Source organism: Lepidochelys kempii, chromosome 8 (assembly GCF_965140265.1).
Source record: "Lepidochelys kempii isolate rLepKem1 chromosome 8, rLepKem1.hap2, whole genome shotgun sequence".
NCBI classification, from domain to species: Eukaryota; Metazoa; Chordata; order Testudines; family Cheloniidae; genus Lepidochelys; species Lepidochelys kempii.
The window spans coordinates 3,566,890-3,582,877 of record NC_133263.1 but is presented as its reverse complement, the minus strand read 5'-3'; the positions used below and the strand labels follow the sequence as shown (position 1 = coordinate 3,582,877).

Genomic DNA, 15,988 nt, shown 5'->3' with positions numbered 1-15,988 from the left:
CATTTATCCAACACCTGCCCACATGCCAATACATTTTCCCCATGCAGGAGTTATAGCAAGCATTCTTTTCGGGAACAGCGTCCATTGCATCAAAACCACTGCTGGTCTGTGGCAGGGCAGCCCCCAGCTGCTGCAGACGCAGCCTTAGCATCAGCAACAAATCCTCCTTGCTCACCAAATTCAGAAGAACAGGAGGACTTGTGGCACCTTAGAGACTAACCAATTTATTTGAGCATAAGCTTTCGTGAGCTACAGCTCACTTCATCGGATGATGAATCCGATGAAGTGGGTTGTAGCTCGTGAAAGCTTATGCTCAAATAAATTGGTTAGTCTCTAAGGTGCCACAAATCCTCCTTTTCTTTTTGTGGATACAGACTAACACGGCTGCTACTCTGAAACCTGTCAAATTCAGAAGGTGGCTCATAATAGTAAGAAAAGCAGCACTTCATTCGGCAGGGGATGAGGGGGTTATGGGAAGAAAATAATATGCAGGCTGCTGACGTGATTAATGGCGCTGCTTATGATGAAGGAAATGAAAAGTAGAAATCTGGGTAAACAATGACCGCTCCAGGAGAATGAATTTCATTGGAACTACAGAATAAACGGATATGTCGACCTCCCATCAGTTACTACTGGAGTTTTAAAGCAAGCCCAGGGATAGCGTTTCAAGTTTTGCTCTCTCATTGATTCATGGTTGTACAGAGTTTCCAGCGCCAACGTAAGAAGTCTTTGCCGGGAGATACACAACGGCCACCACTTGTTCATTTTTAATGCAGAGACATCCTAGAGATAAATTTGAATGAAGGGGTTTCAGTAGCCCAGTTAGCACTACCCATTAAGCATGAGTGAGACAGAGAAGGATGAAGTTCACCGATGTACATGCTGATGTGCATTTCTATGCAGGCAGAGTATGTTCAGTTTCTGCATAACAAGACCTTGACAGTACTTCTGATTCGGGTAACGGCTGTTTGCAGAAAGATTGGTGTGTCCCCACGCCCATCTTCTATCCATAGCACTTACCTGGGCCCCCTTACTGCAGTATCTGAGCACATCTCACTTCCTGCTATATTTATCTTCACAACATCCCTGAGCAGCCGGAAGCGCTGTTATCCCAGGTGAGGAACTGAGACTAAGGGCCAGAATGTTTAAAGTATTTAGGCACCTAAAGATGCAGAAGGTGCTTTGTGGGATTTTCAAAGGCTCCATAGGCACCTACCTCCCATTGAAAGCCATTGAGGAGAGGGCTTGCAGAACAGAAAGGGGGTTGCTCCAGAAGCCCATATGCTTTAGGGCGGTGTTTTTCAAACTTTTTATATTGGCAACCGCTTTTACACAGCAAACCTCTGACTGTGACCCCCACTTATAAATTAAAAATGGGGGATTTAATTTAATGGGGGTGAGGGATGTCAGCCCCACAGAGCTGACAGTTCGTGACCCCCTTGTAACCACCTTGCCACTGCCCAGTTTGAGAACCCCTGCTTTAGGGCAAAAGCAGCTCCAGTGAAGTAGTGTCTGGGGAAAGCAGTCGTCTCTCAGGGCCTGCTTCTGATCTTGCTTTTACATCAGGATAAGGGCATTAACTTCAGTGCAGTCACTCTCACTGGTGTAAGTAGGATCAGAATCAGGCCCTCGAGAGCCCTCAGCGCAAAAGCAAAAGCAAAAAAAAAAAAAAAGGACGTAACGGCCAGTCACTAGGATGGAAAATGGAAGAGCAAACAATGAAGAGCTCTCGTGCAGGGTCAGGCAACCTATGGCCTGCGTGCCAGACGTGGCCCACAAGCTGATTTTCAGTGACACTCCCACTGCCCGGGTCCTGGCCACCGGTCCGGGGGGTCTGCATTTTAATTTAATTTTAAATGAAGCTTCTAAGACATTTTAAAAACCTTATTTACTTTACATACAACAATAGTTTAGTTATATATTATAGACTTATAGAAAGAGACCTTCTAAAAACGTTCAAATGTATGACTGGCACGCAAAACCTTACATTAGAGTGAATAAATGAAGACTCAGCACACCCCTTCTGAAAGGTTGCCGACCCCTGATCTAGTGTCTCACTGAGTCACCCTTCTACCGCTGTAAGTGAAGGCTTATTCCAACCTGCCAGGCTGTGAGTCCTATGGAAAGCTTCACAGAGCCGCCATGGAAAACAAATGTTGATTCTGAATGATCTGCTCATCGCTAAATCATTTCCTATCATTATTAGCCTCCAAATTGGTTCTGCTCTGGGAGACGGAATAAGGTTTTAACTCAGAGGAAAGCAGTGTGTGTCTTAAACGATTGCTTCAAATGAAAGTATTCTGTAAACATTACTCAGACCCCCTCTTGTGCATAAATCCCCAACTGCACTGCTTGGCTTTGCATAGATTTTCAGCTGTTGGTTTAAAGACAGGTGTCTGAGGGATTCATTCAGGAGATCGAAAATAAATCATACAATAGACCTCCTGCAATCCTGAGTGCCAAAAATTAGTAGGGTGATTCTTTTCTCACTTCCACCAGCATAAAGTCTTCTGAGGGCAGGGTGAGCAGAGAGCAAGTGTGAAAAATTGGAACGCATTTTTGGGGGGGTGGGGGTGGGAGCGTAGCTGCATATATAAAACAAAGCCCTTCATATCAGGATGGTCCCAATAATATCAAATGGGTGCGAGAGGAGAATTGGACCCAGATTATAAATACAAATGTGTATTCGTTAAGCACAGTCTTAGTTTCACTGAAAGAGCCACGGTTTGTAATTACATCACTCACATTCATTTACATAGATTTAAGGGTCTCATATCTTTGGCTTAAGTATGATTTTAAAAAAAAAAGTTAAATGGATGTGTCTCAGTTCACAGAGTAGCTGGAATAAGATGGTCGCAGTCTCTACTAATTAAGAGGCCATAGGGTCTGCCTACACTGCAATGAAATACCTCCGGCTGACCCACGTCAGCTGACGCGGGCTCGCAGGGCTGTTTAATTGCACTGTAGACATTCAGGCTCAGGCTGGAGTCTGGGCTCTGGGACTCTCCCTCATCCCAGGGTCCCAGAGCCCGGGCACCAGCCTGAGTCTAAACATCTACGGTGCAATTAAACAGCCCGAGAACCCCAGCACTGCAAGCCTGAGTCCGCTGGCCTGGGCCAGCTGCGGGTGTTTAATTGCAGCATAGACAGACCCCTAGTAACTGCCTTAGGGCATCATAGCAGGGAGCACGAGAGTAGAAAGAACATGAGGAAAAGCAAACCAGATAGTTGGGAAGAAGGAGCAGCTGGTTTTCTGCAGACCTTCCCACGGCAGCATCTCCTTGTTAACAGCAGTGCTTGTCGGGGGGCTCCACCAGGCTTTGGGGTGAAGCAGAGCCAGGGGACAGCCATTTTGGGTTGCGTTCTCCCTACCACTGCAGCAGCGTTAATGTCTGTGCCTTCACTCCCTCTTGGGAAGGCAGGTGAAACTAACAGCAGTAAGACTGCTTAGCCTGTGGCTTCTCTGACAAAAGAGGGGTCTTTTTACTGTAGGTAACTAACACATGGTGGCTTTCACAGAGTAAACACGGTTCAGACAAAGCTCTTTAGTTTTACTGGGAGAAACCAGGCAAGGTCAACCACAGGCTTAGGGTGGGCAGGGATAGGGCCGACCTCGCGTAGCTCTCTGACAGTGAACACTAGGATTTGTTAATCTGTAAAAAATACATCTTTGCATCAATGGAGACAGAGCCTTAGTGAGCCATGCAGCCAGGTGAAAACTGGTGAGGAGCAGGAGAGGGGCCCCCCCACCACGCAAGACTGAAGTGTACGCCCTGTACCCACTGTGCAAGGCAGCTGACTCCCCTTTGAGATTCGTATGCTTCTGAACCTGCAGGAGCTTTCATCAATTGAGCCGTTAAGACGCTAGGCCCACCAATACCTGTGGGGCTTTGACAAGTAGGGACAAGCAGCCCTTAATCTCTTCCTGGCTCTGAACAGCTGAACTTTCCCCAAGGGTTTTCATTCCAAGGCCCTCCTGAGTTCGAATCCTTGTTCACAGCCTCGGGCACGTCGTTTAGACCTTTCTACTGCAGTATTCCCATTACTTAAATAAGCATAACACTTCCCTGCCTCTCAGAGATGTCATGAGGACTGGCTTGTTCATGTTGATATGGTGATTTGAGGATGCAAAGTGCTGTGTATCAGAATTATAACGTTTTGCAGGTTGTGGTATTGATTATTTAACAAATGTTTGAACTTGTGAGAATAGCGAGCAAACTGATCAGCCTGCGAAACTGAGTTTCCGGTGCCTTGCACCCTTGTACCCTTGTTCCTTCATCTACATCTGGGCAAAGTAGGTGTGAAATGCTACCAGATTAGAATGGTAAAGTTTTATACCCACTTTGTACATGGAGTCTTGCCACTAACCTTAGTGGGTTTTGGATCAGGCTCTCAATGAGTACCTAAGGTGCAAGGCACTGGGGAATCGAGCGGGGTGAGAAGAAATGCTCAGATTTAACATCAAAGTGCAGCTGGTGAGATAATCCCATCTTGACTGCATTACAGACTGGAGTCACCCACACGCTCTTTGGTGATGGAGGCTCCAAAGGGAATTGAAATTAACGCAGAGGCCGGCAACATGGAAGCCACATGCAGGACGGAGCTGAGGCTGGAATCAAAAGATGGAGCGGTAGGAAATGGAAAACAAACCCTAAATTAAACCAGAACCAACCTTCACCTGCAGATTTATAACTGCCTCATCCATTTAGCAACCCCCTTTCACACAGTGGTTTAAAAACAATGGTGAAGCTGGCCCAGATAGGATAGCAGTGGCTGAACACATTGTGTGCAAACTAGAGTCCCTCCATGGAGAATGCTCAGCTGATTCATTATTTTTAAAGTGCTTGGATAATAGCATCTGTTGTACAAGGAGATTTATGCAGCTGTAAAATTGCACTATGCTCCTAAATTCTCTGTTTGGTTGTCAGTTTAAAATGAGATTTACTTGGCTAACATAATTCAATCTTAGATCATGAATTTTGCAGTGAGAAGAGCTTAATTCACCTGTATAGGTCTGCAAAAGCTTTTGTAACTGGCTGTTTTGATTTCTGAGGGAATAGTGTCAGGAAAAGTTAGACAGCTACATCAGTCAACTACCAGAAGGCAAAAAGAGGGTTAAAAAAATGGGAAAAACCTAGCGTTGGGTGAAATTTTTCAGATTAGTAGTTTATTCCCCACCCCCCCACCTCCCCCCAATGCACTTTTGGGTAAATTGAAATTGCAAATTCAGGTTGAACTCGGCGACTAGTTTTGACCCCAAAAAAGAGAAAGTATTTTTTGACAAAGCTGAAACATTTTGTTTCAACATTTTCTAAACGAAACATTTCAACTTCTCGTTTTGAAATGATGATTTATTTTAAAACAATGTGTAAGTACAGTGGCCCCTGCTTCCCCCCGGACCCATTTGCATGAAAAATTCTATTGCTAGCATCTCCGTTTTGCAATGACAGTTATTAATTTAGCAATTAAAGATTTCAACTCATCACTAATTCTCTCTCTGTCTCTCTCTCCCCACACTCCACTTCAGATTACGCTGAATTCTGCAAATATCAAACTGCCTGGATTGCCTCTAGCATCCCACTCCTCTACCGGATCCAGGCAAAAAATCTACGAGCTGTGTGTGTGTTCCAACGGGAGGTTATTCCTGTCTCAGGCTGGAGCTAGCTCCACCTGCCAGATAAACACAAGCATCTGTTCTTGAGAGACGGTTCCCAGCAGGCAGCACAAAGGCCCTGTTCTGGTCTCACAGATAGCCGCTCCCAACTATTTTTGCTAGAACCCAGAAAGCCTATCAAAGACTTTTTTGTGTGTGTGTGCGCGCGTGTGAATATATATATATATATATAAAAATATATATATCCTCTGTGTAAAACGATGTTTCAGTACAATGAATCCCAGGGTGACCCTATTACATTCTGTTAAATTGGACTCACTACTCCCTGAACCCTTCTGTATTAATATAGCCTAATGGTCCTCCCTTATAACTCACTGTCTCCTCATAGCAGTGGAAACAATGTCTGATTAAGTACATGGACTGACGTACTCCTAGTATCATGCAAAAGGAGAACAACTCTGATAATTTTTGCACCATTAAAATCAGTGGCAACAGAATGGCCAGCAAGGCAGAGCAAATGGCCTCGAGAACTCCAAGACGCCGGTCACTGAATGACACTCTATTTTTAATCTAAAGTAGAGCAACCTAATTGGGAGACTCTACACTGCCATCCAGAAAAACTGGGTTTGATTCCCAGTGCTGGTCTCCCACCACTTAGCCTTTGGAAGCAGGGAATATAGGCCCCAATCCTGTTCTCACTGAAGTAAATGGCAAAACTCCCATTGACTTAAGTGGTACTGGATCAGGCCCAGAGAAAGTAGAGAATGGCATGCATCATTCAGCTGTGACACACTCAGCCAGTGAAGGGGCGACGTTTGATGGGCTCTGAAGGGAGCCCCTTTCAGTCCTCCTTGGCAGATAGAGGTATAAATGATCAGGGAATTTGACATTTATGTGGGGGGTCCCTGTCTCTGGGAGAAAAATGAAATTAAGGCTAATTCTGTTTTCCTAGGGTTTACAATAGTGATCCCTATTTGTGTAACTGACATTTTATTACGTTACTTTGCATCAACAGGAAAACTAACTGTGCGAATGTCACATCCCCTGTAAACAAAAAAATTCTTTAATTTAAAAAAAAGATAAAAATTGTTGCAATTACAAAAATACCAGGTCTGCATAGCCATCAGGTGTTCTGGTTCACCCTAGAGCGTTCAATCCTACACTCTAGGAGTCTGGGGTAATTCTGCTTTTAAAATAAACCACCTCCCTCCTTCTCTCTCTCTCACACACACCCACGCCTTGCAAAGCTGAGAACGTGTAAGATTTGGCCGGAACCTGTCTGAGAGACAGTGAAACTCACACAAAAGAGAAGCATTATCCAAATTCTCTGCAGGGATTTTTTTTTTAAATAAAACAGGGAGGGCAGTCTGAGGTCACTCACTTTTTGTGGAGATTGCAAATATCAGAGATGCTGATTAGGAAACAGGACTTTTAAAAAACGTTTTATAAAGATTATGACCAAATTAGGTCACAGAAAAGTAAGGCTTTGGGCTCTGGGTCATCCTGAACTTGAACCCAAATAACTCAGTATTTGAATCTGTTTTTTTCATGAGTGGGGTTTTTTCCCCTCCATGAGGCATTTATGGGGAAGGAAAAATGTGAGATCTGATCTTGTCACACTGTTTCCATTATCCAAAAATGGGAATACCATGAGCAGTGTGAAGATCTCATAGTTACTGGGTTTCAACTCCATCAGTGGCTCCCCCAGGCATTTAAGAAGCCTTTGAAAAACATACAGGGTAAATTTTTCAAAAGTCCCTAAATCCTGTTAACTTTCAATGAGACTTGGGTTGCTAAGTCATTGCTTTTGAAAACGTTACCCCTATACAAATACTCAAACCTGTCCATACCTCTGGTGATACTGAAAGTACATTGATCTCCGCCAAACAATTTTCAAGATTAGATATCACAAAAACAAAATGTTTAGAGACAGTTTGGCCAATTTCTACATGAGTCACTTGTATTCGGGGGAGGGGGAGGGCTCGAGAGTGCCAGGTTTCTGGATTTTTTTAAATGTGCATATAGGGCATAATCCAAAGCTGGTTGAAGTCAATAGAAAGACTTCCATTGACTTGCATGGAATTTGGATCAGACTGTTAGAAAAAAACCTATCCCCCTTTGGTCCTTCTGGTTGTTTTGCTCGCTAACAAAGCACACTTGAGGACACCCATAAAATGTTACACTTGACAGAGGTTAAAAATGATTAGTTCTACAATTTGCTTAGTGATACGGTTAGGTTAATTATCAAGTTCAAACTATTTGTTAATGAATGCAAAGGGTCACCCAGGATAACAATTGTATTGGGACATAGGACTATACCATCTCTGTTCAAAGAGGGGAAATTGTGCCTATGCCTTAAGTCAATGCACTCAGCAAGGAGAAGCACATCATATTTATCTTGTTATTAAAGCGACTTTATTTTGTGGGGGGGCAGTTGGAAGGGAGGGTGGCGGCTGTCACCAGATGTCGTGGGGGCTGATGGTGCAACATGAAGCAGATTTAAGTGAAATCCGTAAAGGCTGTGCGGGCCGCTGGAGTGAGCACAGCCTTTTTACCACATTAAGTATAACAAAAGACAGTGTGTGTTACCTCCAGACCACAGCTGAAGTCCTACTCATAGCGCCAAGTGGAACACATTTACTGTGCTACTTTTTCTCATTTCGTTTTGTATTGGACGTAATTCATATCATATGTAAGGGCCGATTCATAAAAAAATGTGTCCAGGGTACACAAGGTTATAACGAAGTTTGAGCTGCAGAAAGAGTGTATTGTCCAAAGGTCTGGTTTTATTTCACTTTTCTCCCCCAATGATTGACTCCAGTGCTAGTGAAAGGTGCTAGGCAGAGCACCAGAACTGGCCCGGGAAGGGCTGGGGTAGTGTGTAGTTTCCTGTACTGTACTGCCAATATTCCTGAACCTGGCTCCACCGCTGGTGTTGGAGGGTAGCTCAGTCTTTACCTTCATTCAGTCTTTGCCCTCCCTGCTTAACGGTTTACTGCCATGTGCAGGGATAGTTCTAGTGAGGTAGATGCTTATCTATGGGAAACTGAACTGAGATCATCATGCTCATTTCCCAAAGGCGATGAGAGAGCCTTGAGGCCATTTTGTCATTTACCAGTCTGAGCTGGATTTGGACTGGTGACCTAAGTACCTGTCCCTATCACCATGACAGCTTGTTGTTAGTGCAGGTCCCCTTTGTCAGGTAAAAAGAGTACCGTAGTTTTGCATAGATTAGGAAAGCCCAGCTTTTTATGCATACGAAGATAAGAGTGCATTTCTAGCTTTTAAAATGTTAAATTACATGCTGTTAAAGAAAAAAATCAGTTTGCTCTAACAGGTGAAATTCACCCCTGTGCAGACTTACGCACCTCTTAACTTCCACTTAAATCTTCACGTTAGCGCTTACGTGGTATCCTAGACCTTGTGTTGTCCCCCTGCACAGTAGCCAGTTTCACCCAGTTAGAGACAAGGTCTTCACTAAACAGTGTGTGTAAGTTCCTGCAGCTTCTGAGGAGCAATCACTTTGCTTGGCAAAGATTGAAGTAGGGTTAACAGTCTTAAGTGTGACATACTGAACTAAAGCATCCCTGCCCAATGAGGATAGTATGTCTGTGATATAAAGCACCTTCGTGCAAGGTACAGTACATGGGGGGGGGGTCATTTTTAGCATAGGTATGTTGCCAAGCAGCTCCTGTATTAATGGGAGTCACATGATTAAAAGAACCCTTGTGCAGTGACTTAAATTTTACCATTTCAGTCTGATGGGAAGACAGGTCACACAAAACCATCTATTTCATTTCTTCCCTCTATTCATCTCCTAGAAAAGGATCCCCTTCCCACTCCCCTGTGGGATTATTGTTTGCTTGAGAACAGTGAAAATCTTTGCTTAAAAAGGGAAGGAATGTTACACAACACAAAACTCTGAGGGTGCCCATTGGTTGTTGTTAGGAGACAACAGTACACTGTGGCCGGTGGTACTTTAGTAAATGGAGATCTAGTCAGTGCCGCAGTTGTTGACCATACAACAGTGTGTGCCATGTGGTAGGTTTAGTTTGCATATTTCTTTGAATAATTATTTTCACTGTATAAGATTGTTTCTGCCCATAGCCCTCTCATATCCTAATAGGTCTCTACTCAAGACTTGCTTAGTTTCAATTTCATACACACAAACTATCCACAGAAGTTAAAAGAAAATTGCCAGCCAACAAACTGATATATTTCTTTATGAATCGGACCCACAATTTGGTTCAGTTGTCATCATTTGCCCATGAGGGGCTGGTATTTATCTCAAATAAGGGTTCCTTTTATCTCTCGCGACTTAGGACAGGCTGGGAGGGATAGGGAGCTAGTTTCTATTGAAGTCACTGGGATATATACCATTGACTTCAGTGCCTGCAGGATCCAGCCCAGGGTCTTTCTGGGTTCAGATTTAGGCCACTGAAGTCAGTGGGAACACTTCCATCTATGTCAGTTGTTGCAGGATCGAGGCCGGACTCAGAATTGTACACAATTCTGCACTGAAGCTATGTGTATTCAAAATACTTGCTAATTAAGGGACTGCGTTATTGTCAATATACCTTAGGCAACCATGAATACGAAAGCTAAAGATAAATGCTTTTATATATTGTAACTCTTGACTTTACTAGAGCTTCAGTAACATGCTACATTTGCTTTAAATGCCACCGTTACTAAGCTTGTAGAGAAAATGACTATTAGTGCTTGTCTTTACACAATACCTTACCCATATTTACTGTATGAACTCCCTGCCATAACAGGTATGTCAGGGCGGTCTTTAAAATCAAAAAGACTTCGACATTAGCAAAAACAGAGTTCCTAAAACTGATTATATATCTGCATCCACTCTCCAAATTTCATTTTTTTTAAAGTATGTATTATCCAGCAGTCAGCATAATTACTACACTGAGCGTTCAAATGAGACTTTAGCAGTAAAGAAACTCATGCAAAGGGAAAGCCAGGGACTACTAAGCTGTATATTAGAACTCCCCTTTTTAGAAAGGTTAAAGTAGCGCAAGTGTGGTCTACATTTGTTTCCTTCAATCACGTGTTTTCAATCAGATTTTTTTTCCCAATACAAACATGATACAAAAAATAAAAATTATGAACTTAAATGACCACCTGCAACATGTGGCATAGCCAAATGAGATCTAAACCCTGCTAACCCTCCATTCAGTCTTTGAGACTGCTCCATTGTTAAAGAGGGAGCTTCCTGTGGCACTTGGGAAGATGTCCGGTTTGTTCGAGCCCCGTAGCCATGCTAGAGCTGAATGAACAGGTCTGTAATTGTTGCACTCCTTGAATGCGCTGGGCTCTTAAGTGGAATTGGCTTTTGTTTGAATTGGGGGGTTGGGGGTGGGTTTTTTTTTTAATATTTGTTGTTATGGCTTTAAGTTTCCTATTATGAAGGGGAGTGAGTGACAGACCAAAGACTGGTAGAAGGGCAGCCCCACACCCACTTATTAACTTAATAGTGCTTATTGGAACTGGGCAGGAAACGCAGAGTTCATTGCATAGCTTCTGTGCACTAGACTAGGACAACAAGGAAAACTGAAATTCAGTTAATAGGGGAAAGAAAGTAAGTGTAATATTCTGTGCTGTGTACAAAAGGCAAAGAGTGGTCTAAAAACTGAAAGAAGAAAAAATGCAGTATCGAAGCAGGTTGTTACTATCCTAACATTTCTGTCGGGGAGGGATAAATAAGCTAAATGTTGTTAGCTGCTCATGTGCGTTCTTGCCTTGATGTGTGTGGAACTCCCACAGTGCTAGTGAGACTTACCTGTGTAGATCAAGGAGAGCCCTATTGCCCTAAGCTTGTGCTTCAGTGATGGCCGTTTCAAGTGTTTGGCTTGCTGCCAAAAGGCCATCGGAAAGTTGGACCTACGAACACCTAATTGCACCTGCAGTGTAGAAGAGTAACTATGCCGTGACTGCTCAATCTTTAACACCCGTACAGTTAAGCAGAATTACTATTGGACTACTTTTTGGTAATTTTGTTGGCTTTCTTTTAAGTTTGAAATTTTATTATTCAGAAAACAAATGGGGAAAAAAGCTGGTAATAGATTTGTGAAGCATTTTCAATCAGTGGGTTGGAATTTTTCAAATCTGGAAATTTCAAAATATTTTAAATTTTGCAAAACAGAACATTTTTAAGTCTTAATTTCCCTCCCTACTTTCCCCCCTGCCCATCTCTAAACAATTACCACTGAATATTTAAGCAGGCAAAAAGCGCTATTGATGTGTGATTCAAACTCAGTCCTTCCTTCTTCTCTGCACTCTATGCTTCTGTAGAAACCCATCTACATAGGACTCATTGTTTTCACAGCTGACCTAACAGAGCTTATGGTTGAGACATGAGGAGGGTTAGAAATTGGCCTGACACTGGTACCATAGATGGCCTACCAAGACAGCGATGAAGTGAGCAGGGGGAAAGCATGTTAATAGATATCTCCTTAGTGATATTGATAAAGTGATTCTCTTTTGTCTGTTTACACTATTACCTTTCAATTAACAACAAATTTGGGATGGATCTGATTGTGATTATATTCAATCCTTGTTTGGACAGTGCCACTTATCCCATTTAAAGGCTGTTGTCTGACCCATTCTTGTCAGAACATTGGGGAGTTTGTTTAACGAGGAGAACAAATTTCCATCCACTTTAAACACAATGGTTTGGGATTGGGTTAGAAAAATAGAAGGACTATCTGGTATTTAAACAAACATTGTCATATTTGAAAAGCATGTGGCGATATATATACAGCCCTGAAGCTTTCTAAAGCTAATAATTTCCTAATATGCAAATTGCATTCTATTAGTCTTTTCCAAAAAGAAAAAAAGCCATGTTTTTGTTTTGGGGTTTTTTTTGCAGGAAAGGTAGATATTTAAAGTTCCAGCACTATATATCCACAGAGAAGGGGGGAAAATCCTCAGTCATAATTCCACTGAGATTTCCCAAGCACCTCACTTTAAACTAGAAGTGCGAGACTCTGAAAAATTAATTTTGCTACAGGTGTAATTCCTGTGTGAAAGTCAGCATCATTGTCACTTTCAGGAAATGTCACATCTTATTGTTGCCACTCAGAGTCATCCAATACCTACGATTTTCTGTCACAAGCCTTCTAGTACGTTAATAGCATCATGCTACCTATTCAGAGGAGTCTGGGATTTCCTCTGAAGCATCTCATCCCTTTTCGAAAGGGCATCGGAAGGAGAGATTTGTGCAAAAAAAATACTAAATTTGCATTGTGCCCTGCTCCCAAATATTTAGGATAGAGACATGCTGCCTTAGAAAACAGGTCCTTTATCAGAGAGATTTTTAAAAAGGCACTTAGGGACCTTTCATCAGGTTCTCCTGGAACAGAAATGGTGAAACTTTCCAATACATTAGCCATCATAGTAATAAGCCCACCGCAAATTATGTCTCACGTGCATCTTTGCTTGTAACAAGAATTTAAAATTCCATTGTGCTCTTGCATTTCCCTCCCCGCACCCCAAAAGGCTTAACCACTGATAAGAAAGCAAGCATTTTGAAGCCTGCTGCTGCTTGCTAAATGCATTATCACTTTCTAAAGCAATGTGATTTCTGTGTTCCTTTAAAAGATCTCTCATAATGGAACCCTTGAAGTAGGCTTGAATTGGAGAGTAAGGAAACCAATTATTTATGGGTGGTCCCATTTTTATGTATGATTGGATTACAGGAACTGAAAAATCAAATGTTGCCCTTCTGGTGCCACCCGCACCTTGTTAGCTACCAATATTTTTCTCTCCTAAACTTTTTAACTAGATTTCTTATACAATAGTGCCTACAGAGTAGGGAAATTAGCATCTTATTTTGAAAGAGAGTGGACACGCCTGCTAATCATCCTTATCTAGAACTGAAGAGGACCCAGATATGGACACTATTATTATAATAATTTGACTTTGGGGCAGTATTAATGATGTTGGTAATGGGGATTAGACTAGATGACCCTTGCGGTCCCTTCTAACCCTGTAATTCTATATTACAGATTCTATGTATACACAGCCTAAGTGGTCTAAATAGCAACAAGAAATACTATACCCTAGTCTTGCTAGCCATCTTGCATCCCTCAAGCATCTGTATTAATGCCCGAAGGCCCAACAGGGCCCATTCTTAAAACTAACTCTGCTTTCTGCTCTAATTAAACATCTATTTGGACAAACAGAAAAGTACAGAAAGCTCAGAAATAAGGAAATATGAAATGTTTCAAATACTCACCTAAGAACATGAACCTTGTGAAGTTTGGGGATTTTTTACTTGACTCATCATGAGCTAGCTGGACGAGCAGTCTGAGATGGAAATAAGAGTGAGGGTGATATCAGGTGACTAGATTGTAGCTTGGTAGCGGTTTACTAAGTCCTGCCCCTTGCAGAGGGTCAGATTCTCAGCTGGAGCTAATGCCACCTTCCACCATTACTTCAGAGCTGTGCTGATTTACACCAGCTGAGGATCTGGCCCAGAAAGCCGGTCACCTTTGAGGACGTTGAAAAGGAGATTTTTGCCACCTGCTCTAAACTACAGCCTGCTAATCGACGTGTGAAAATGAAAAAAGAAAATCAGATTAAACCAAAGTGGCCGAATGGCAGCCTCTATTCCTTCTCCATCAGTGAGTCCCCACTAGCAGGTTGGGCCAATTAAGGAACAATGGCAAGCTGTCCTCGCAACTGCTGCCTCAACCCCATACCTGAAAATCAAGACATGTTCATTCTGCTTTCCACCTTACCACCAGCAATTGGAGTTTAGCTGGCAATTGGGTAAATAATGTATGAGGCAGGGAAGGATACAGCTTGATCTTCGGCATCTATTTTGGCTCCGCAGTGCTGACTATAGTAAGAACTCGATTAGGGCCAGTTCTGCAGCATTTACTGTGAAGAGCTCTTACTCACATGAGCAGTTGCACTGATTTTGGGCGTTGTCCAGTGAACTATCGATTCCATTCACGTCTCTGGGGCTACTCAAGAGATCATACGCTACTCAACGCTATAAAGGAGGATTAATTCATTTACTAACAACGGAATGAATCTATGACTCAGAAGGCATAAAAAGAGCAGCCACCGATCTCCAACGATCAGATCCAGATGTGGATCCATATCTGGAATCTGTAGAAGTTTGAGGTGCAGGAGGCTTGGATCCAATGTTCTAGTTCAGTTGCGTATTTTTATTTGTAGTCGTTTTTTCTGACCTTGCCCACCCTTTATTTTAATACCTTGCCTCGTCCAAATTCTAGTGTTTGACAGCCCATAAAATTGTTTATGTTAACCCAGTAAAATGCTTTTCACAGGGAGAACTGACTGCAGGACATAGCCTCTGCTGGTTTAAGCAATGATATTTATACCGTCAAAACCCCATTCATCTACGTCATCAGAAAGCATGTTGATATGCTGTAGCAGGTTTCCATCTGTGGTAGTAAAATGCTTTCTCTGACCTCTGTCCCAATGACCTTGATAGTGTAAACATGACAAAATGAGTGTAAACTCTTATCATGGTTATCATTAAGAAATTCATATTTGTTTGGCACTTTTTTTTTAATTCATGTATGTGTGTGGTTGTGTGAGAAAATATAAAGCTTTTTTGTTTATCAAATAACATCAATCCTTGCACAGTCTATGCAAAATTTTGTAAGCATTGCAATAATGCTATGAATTACACAAGGAACTATTTTAACTTTATTACACTTTCTGTATAAAAAAGATTTGTATTTAAATGATTTCAACTGCAAACTTGTAAAATATATTAATAAAATAATGATTGTTAAGAAGGGAAGAAATGTTCTTTTTTTTTGCTGGGGGAGAGTGGGTGGGGGCATGTTACTAGTGAGCTTAAATTTTTATAGGTACCTAGGGTTTGCCAAACAGGATGAGACCAGTGGTCCATCACCTCCAATATCCTGTCTCTGATAGTGGCCAACACCAAATGCATCAGAGGAAGTTAAAAATTGCAATAGGTAGTTATGGGAAAACCTGCTTCCAGAGAAAGTTTCCTCCTGACCCCCTTTATCTAGGCTTGGCTTATGACCTGAAGCAGTAGAGTTTATCTTCCTTCTAAAACTCTTGGTGTCTTTAAGTCCTTACTGTTATAAAAGTCTGGATGTTCTGGTTATCAATACAAATGTTCAATCCTTTTTTGAATCTTGCTAATTGTATCATGTGGCAACCTATTCCACATGCCCACTATGCATTATTTGAAAAAAATATTCCTTTTGAATGTGCTTTCCCTCCCCCTCCCCTGAACATCCCCTTTTTTGGGGCTATGAGAAATAATTTCTCCTACTCTAGGGATCTTACATGTTGTGAGAAATTGCCTGAGCTTTCCCCAGTCACTTCTGAGCCTGGTCAAGAGAA

General features: G+C 42.2%; 1 protein-coding gene across 9 annotated transcripts in view; it reads left to right on the top strand.

The window, feature by feature from the left end:
- The window catches only part of SGCD (sarcoglycan delta), a 611,494-nt gene extending 596,090 nt beyond the window's left edge, over window positions 1–15,404 (top strand). For all 9 annotated transcript variants that reach the window (XM_073355247.1, XM_073355246.1, XM_073355243.1 and 6 more), the window contains 2 exons: window positions 4,507–4,630; window positions 5,528–15,404. In XM_073355247.1, the coding sequence (XP_073211348.1) occupies window positions 4,507–4,630; window positions 5,528–5,701 (298 nt within the window). In that variant the 3' untranslated portion in view covers window positions 5,702–15,404. The remainder of the gene's footprint in view (window positions 1–4,506; window positions 4,631–5,527) is intronic.
- The last annotated feature ends 584 nt before the right edge of the window (window positions 15,405–15,988 follow it).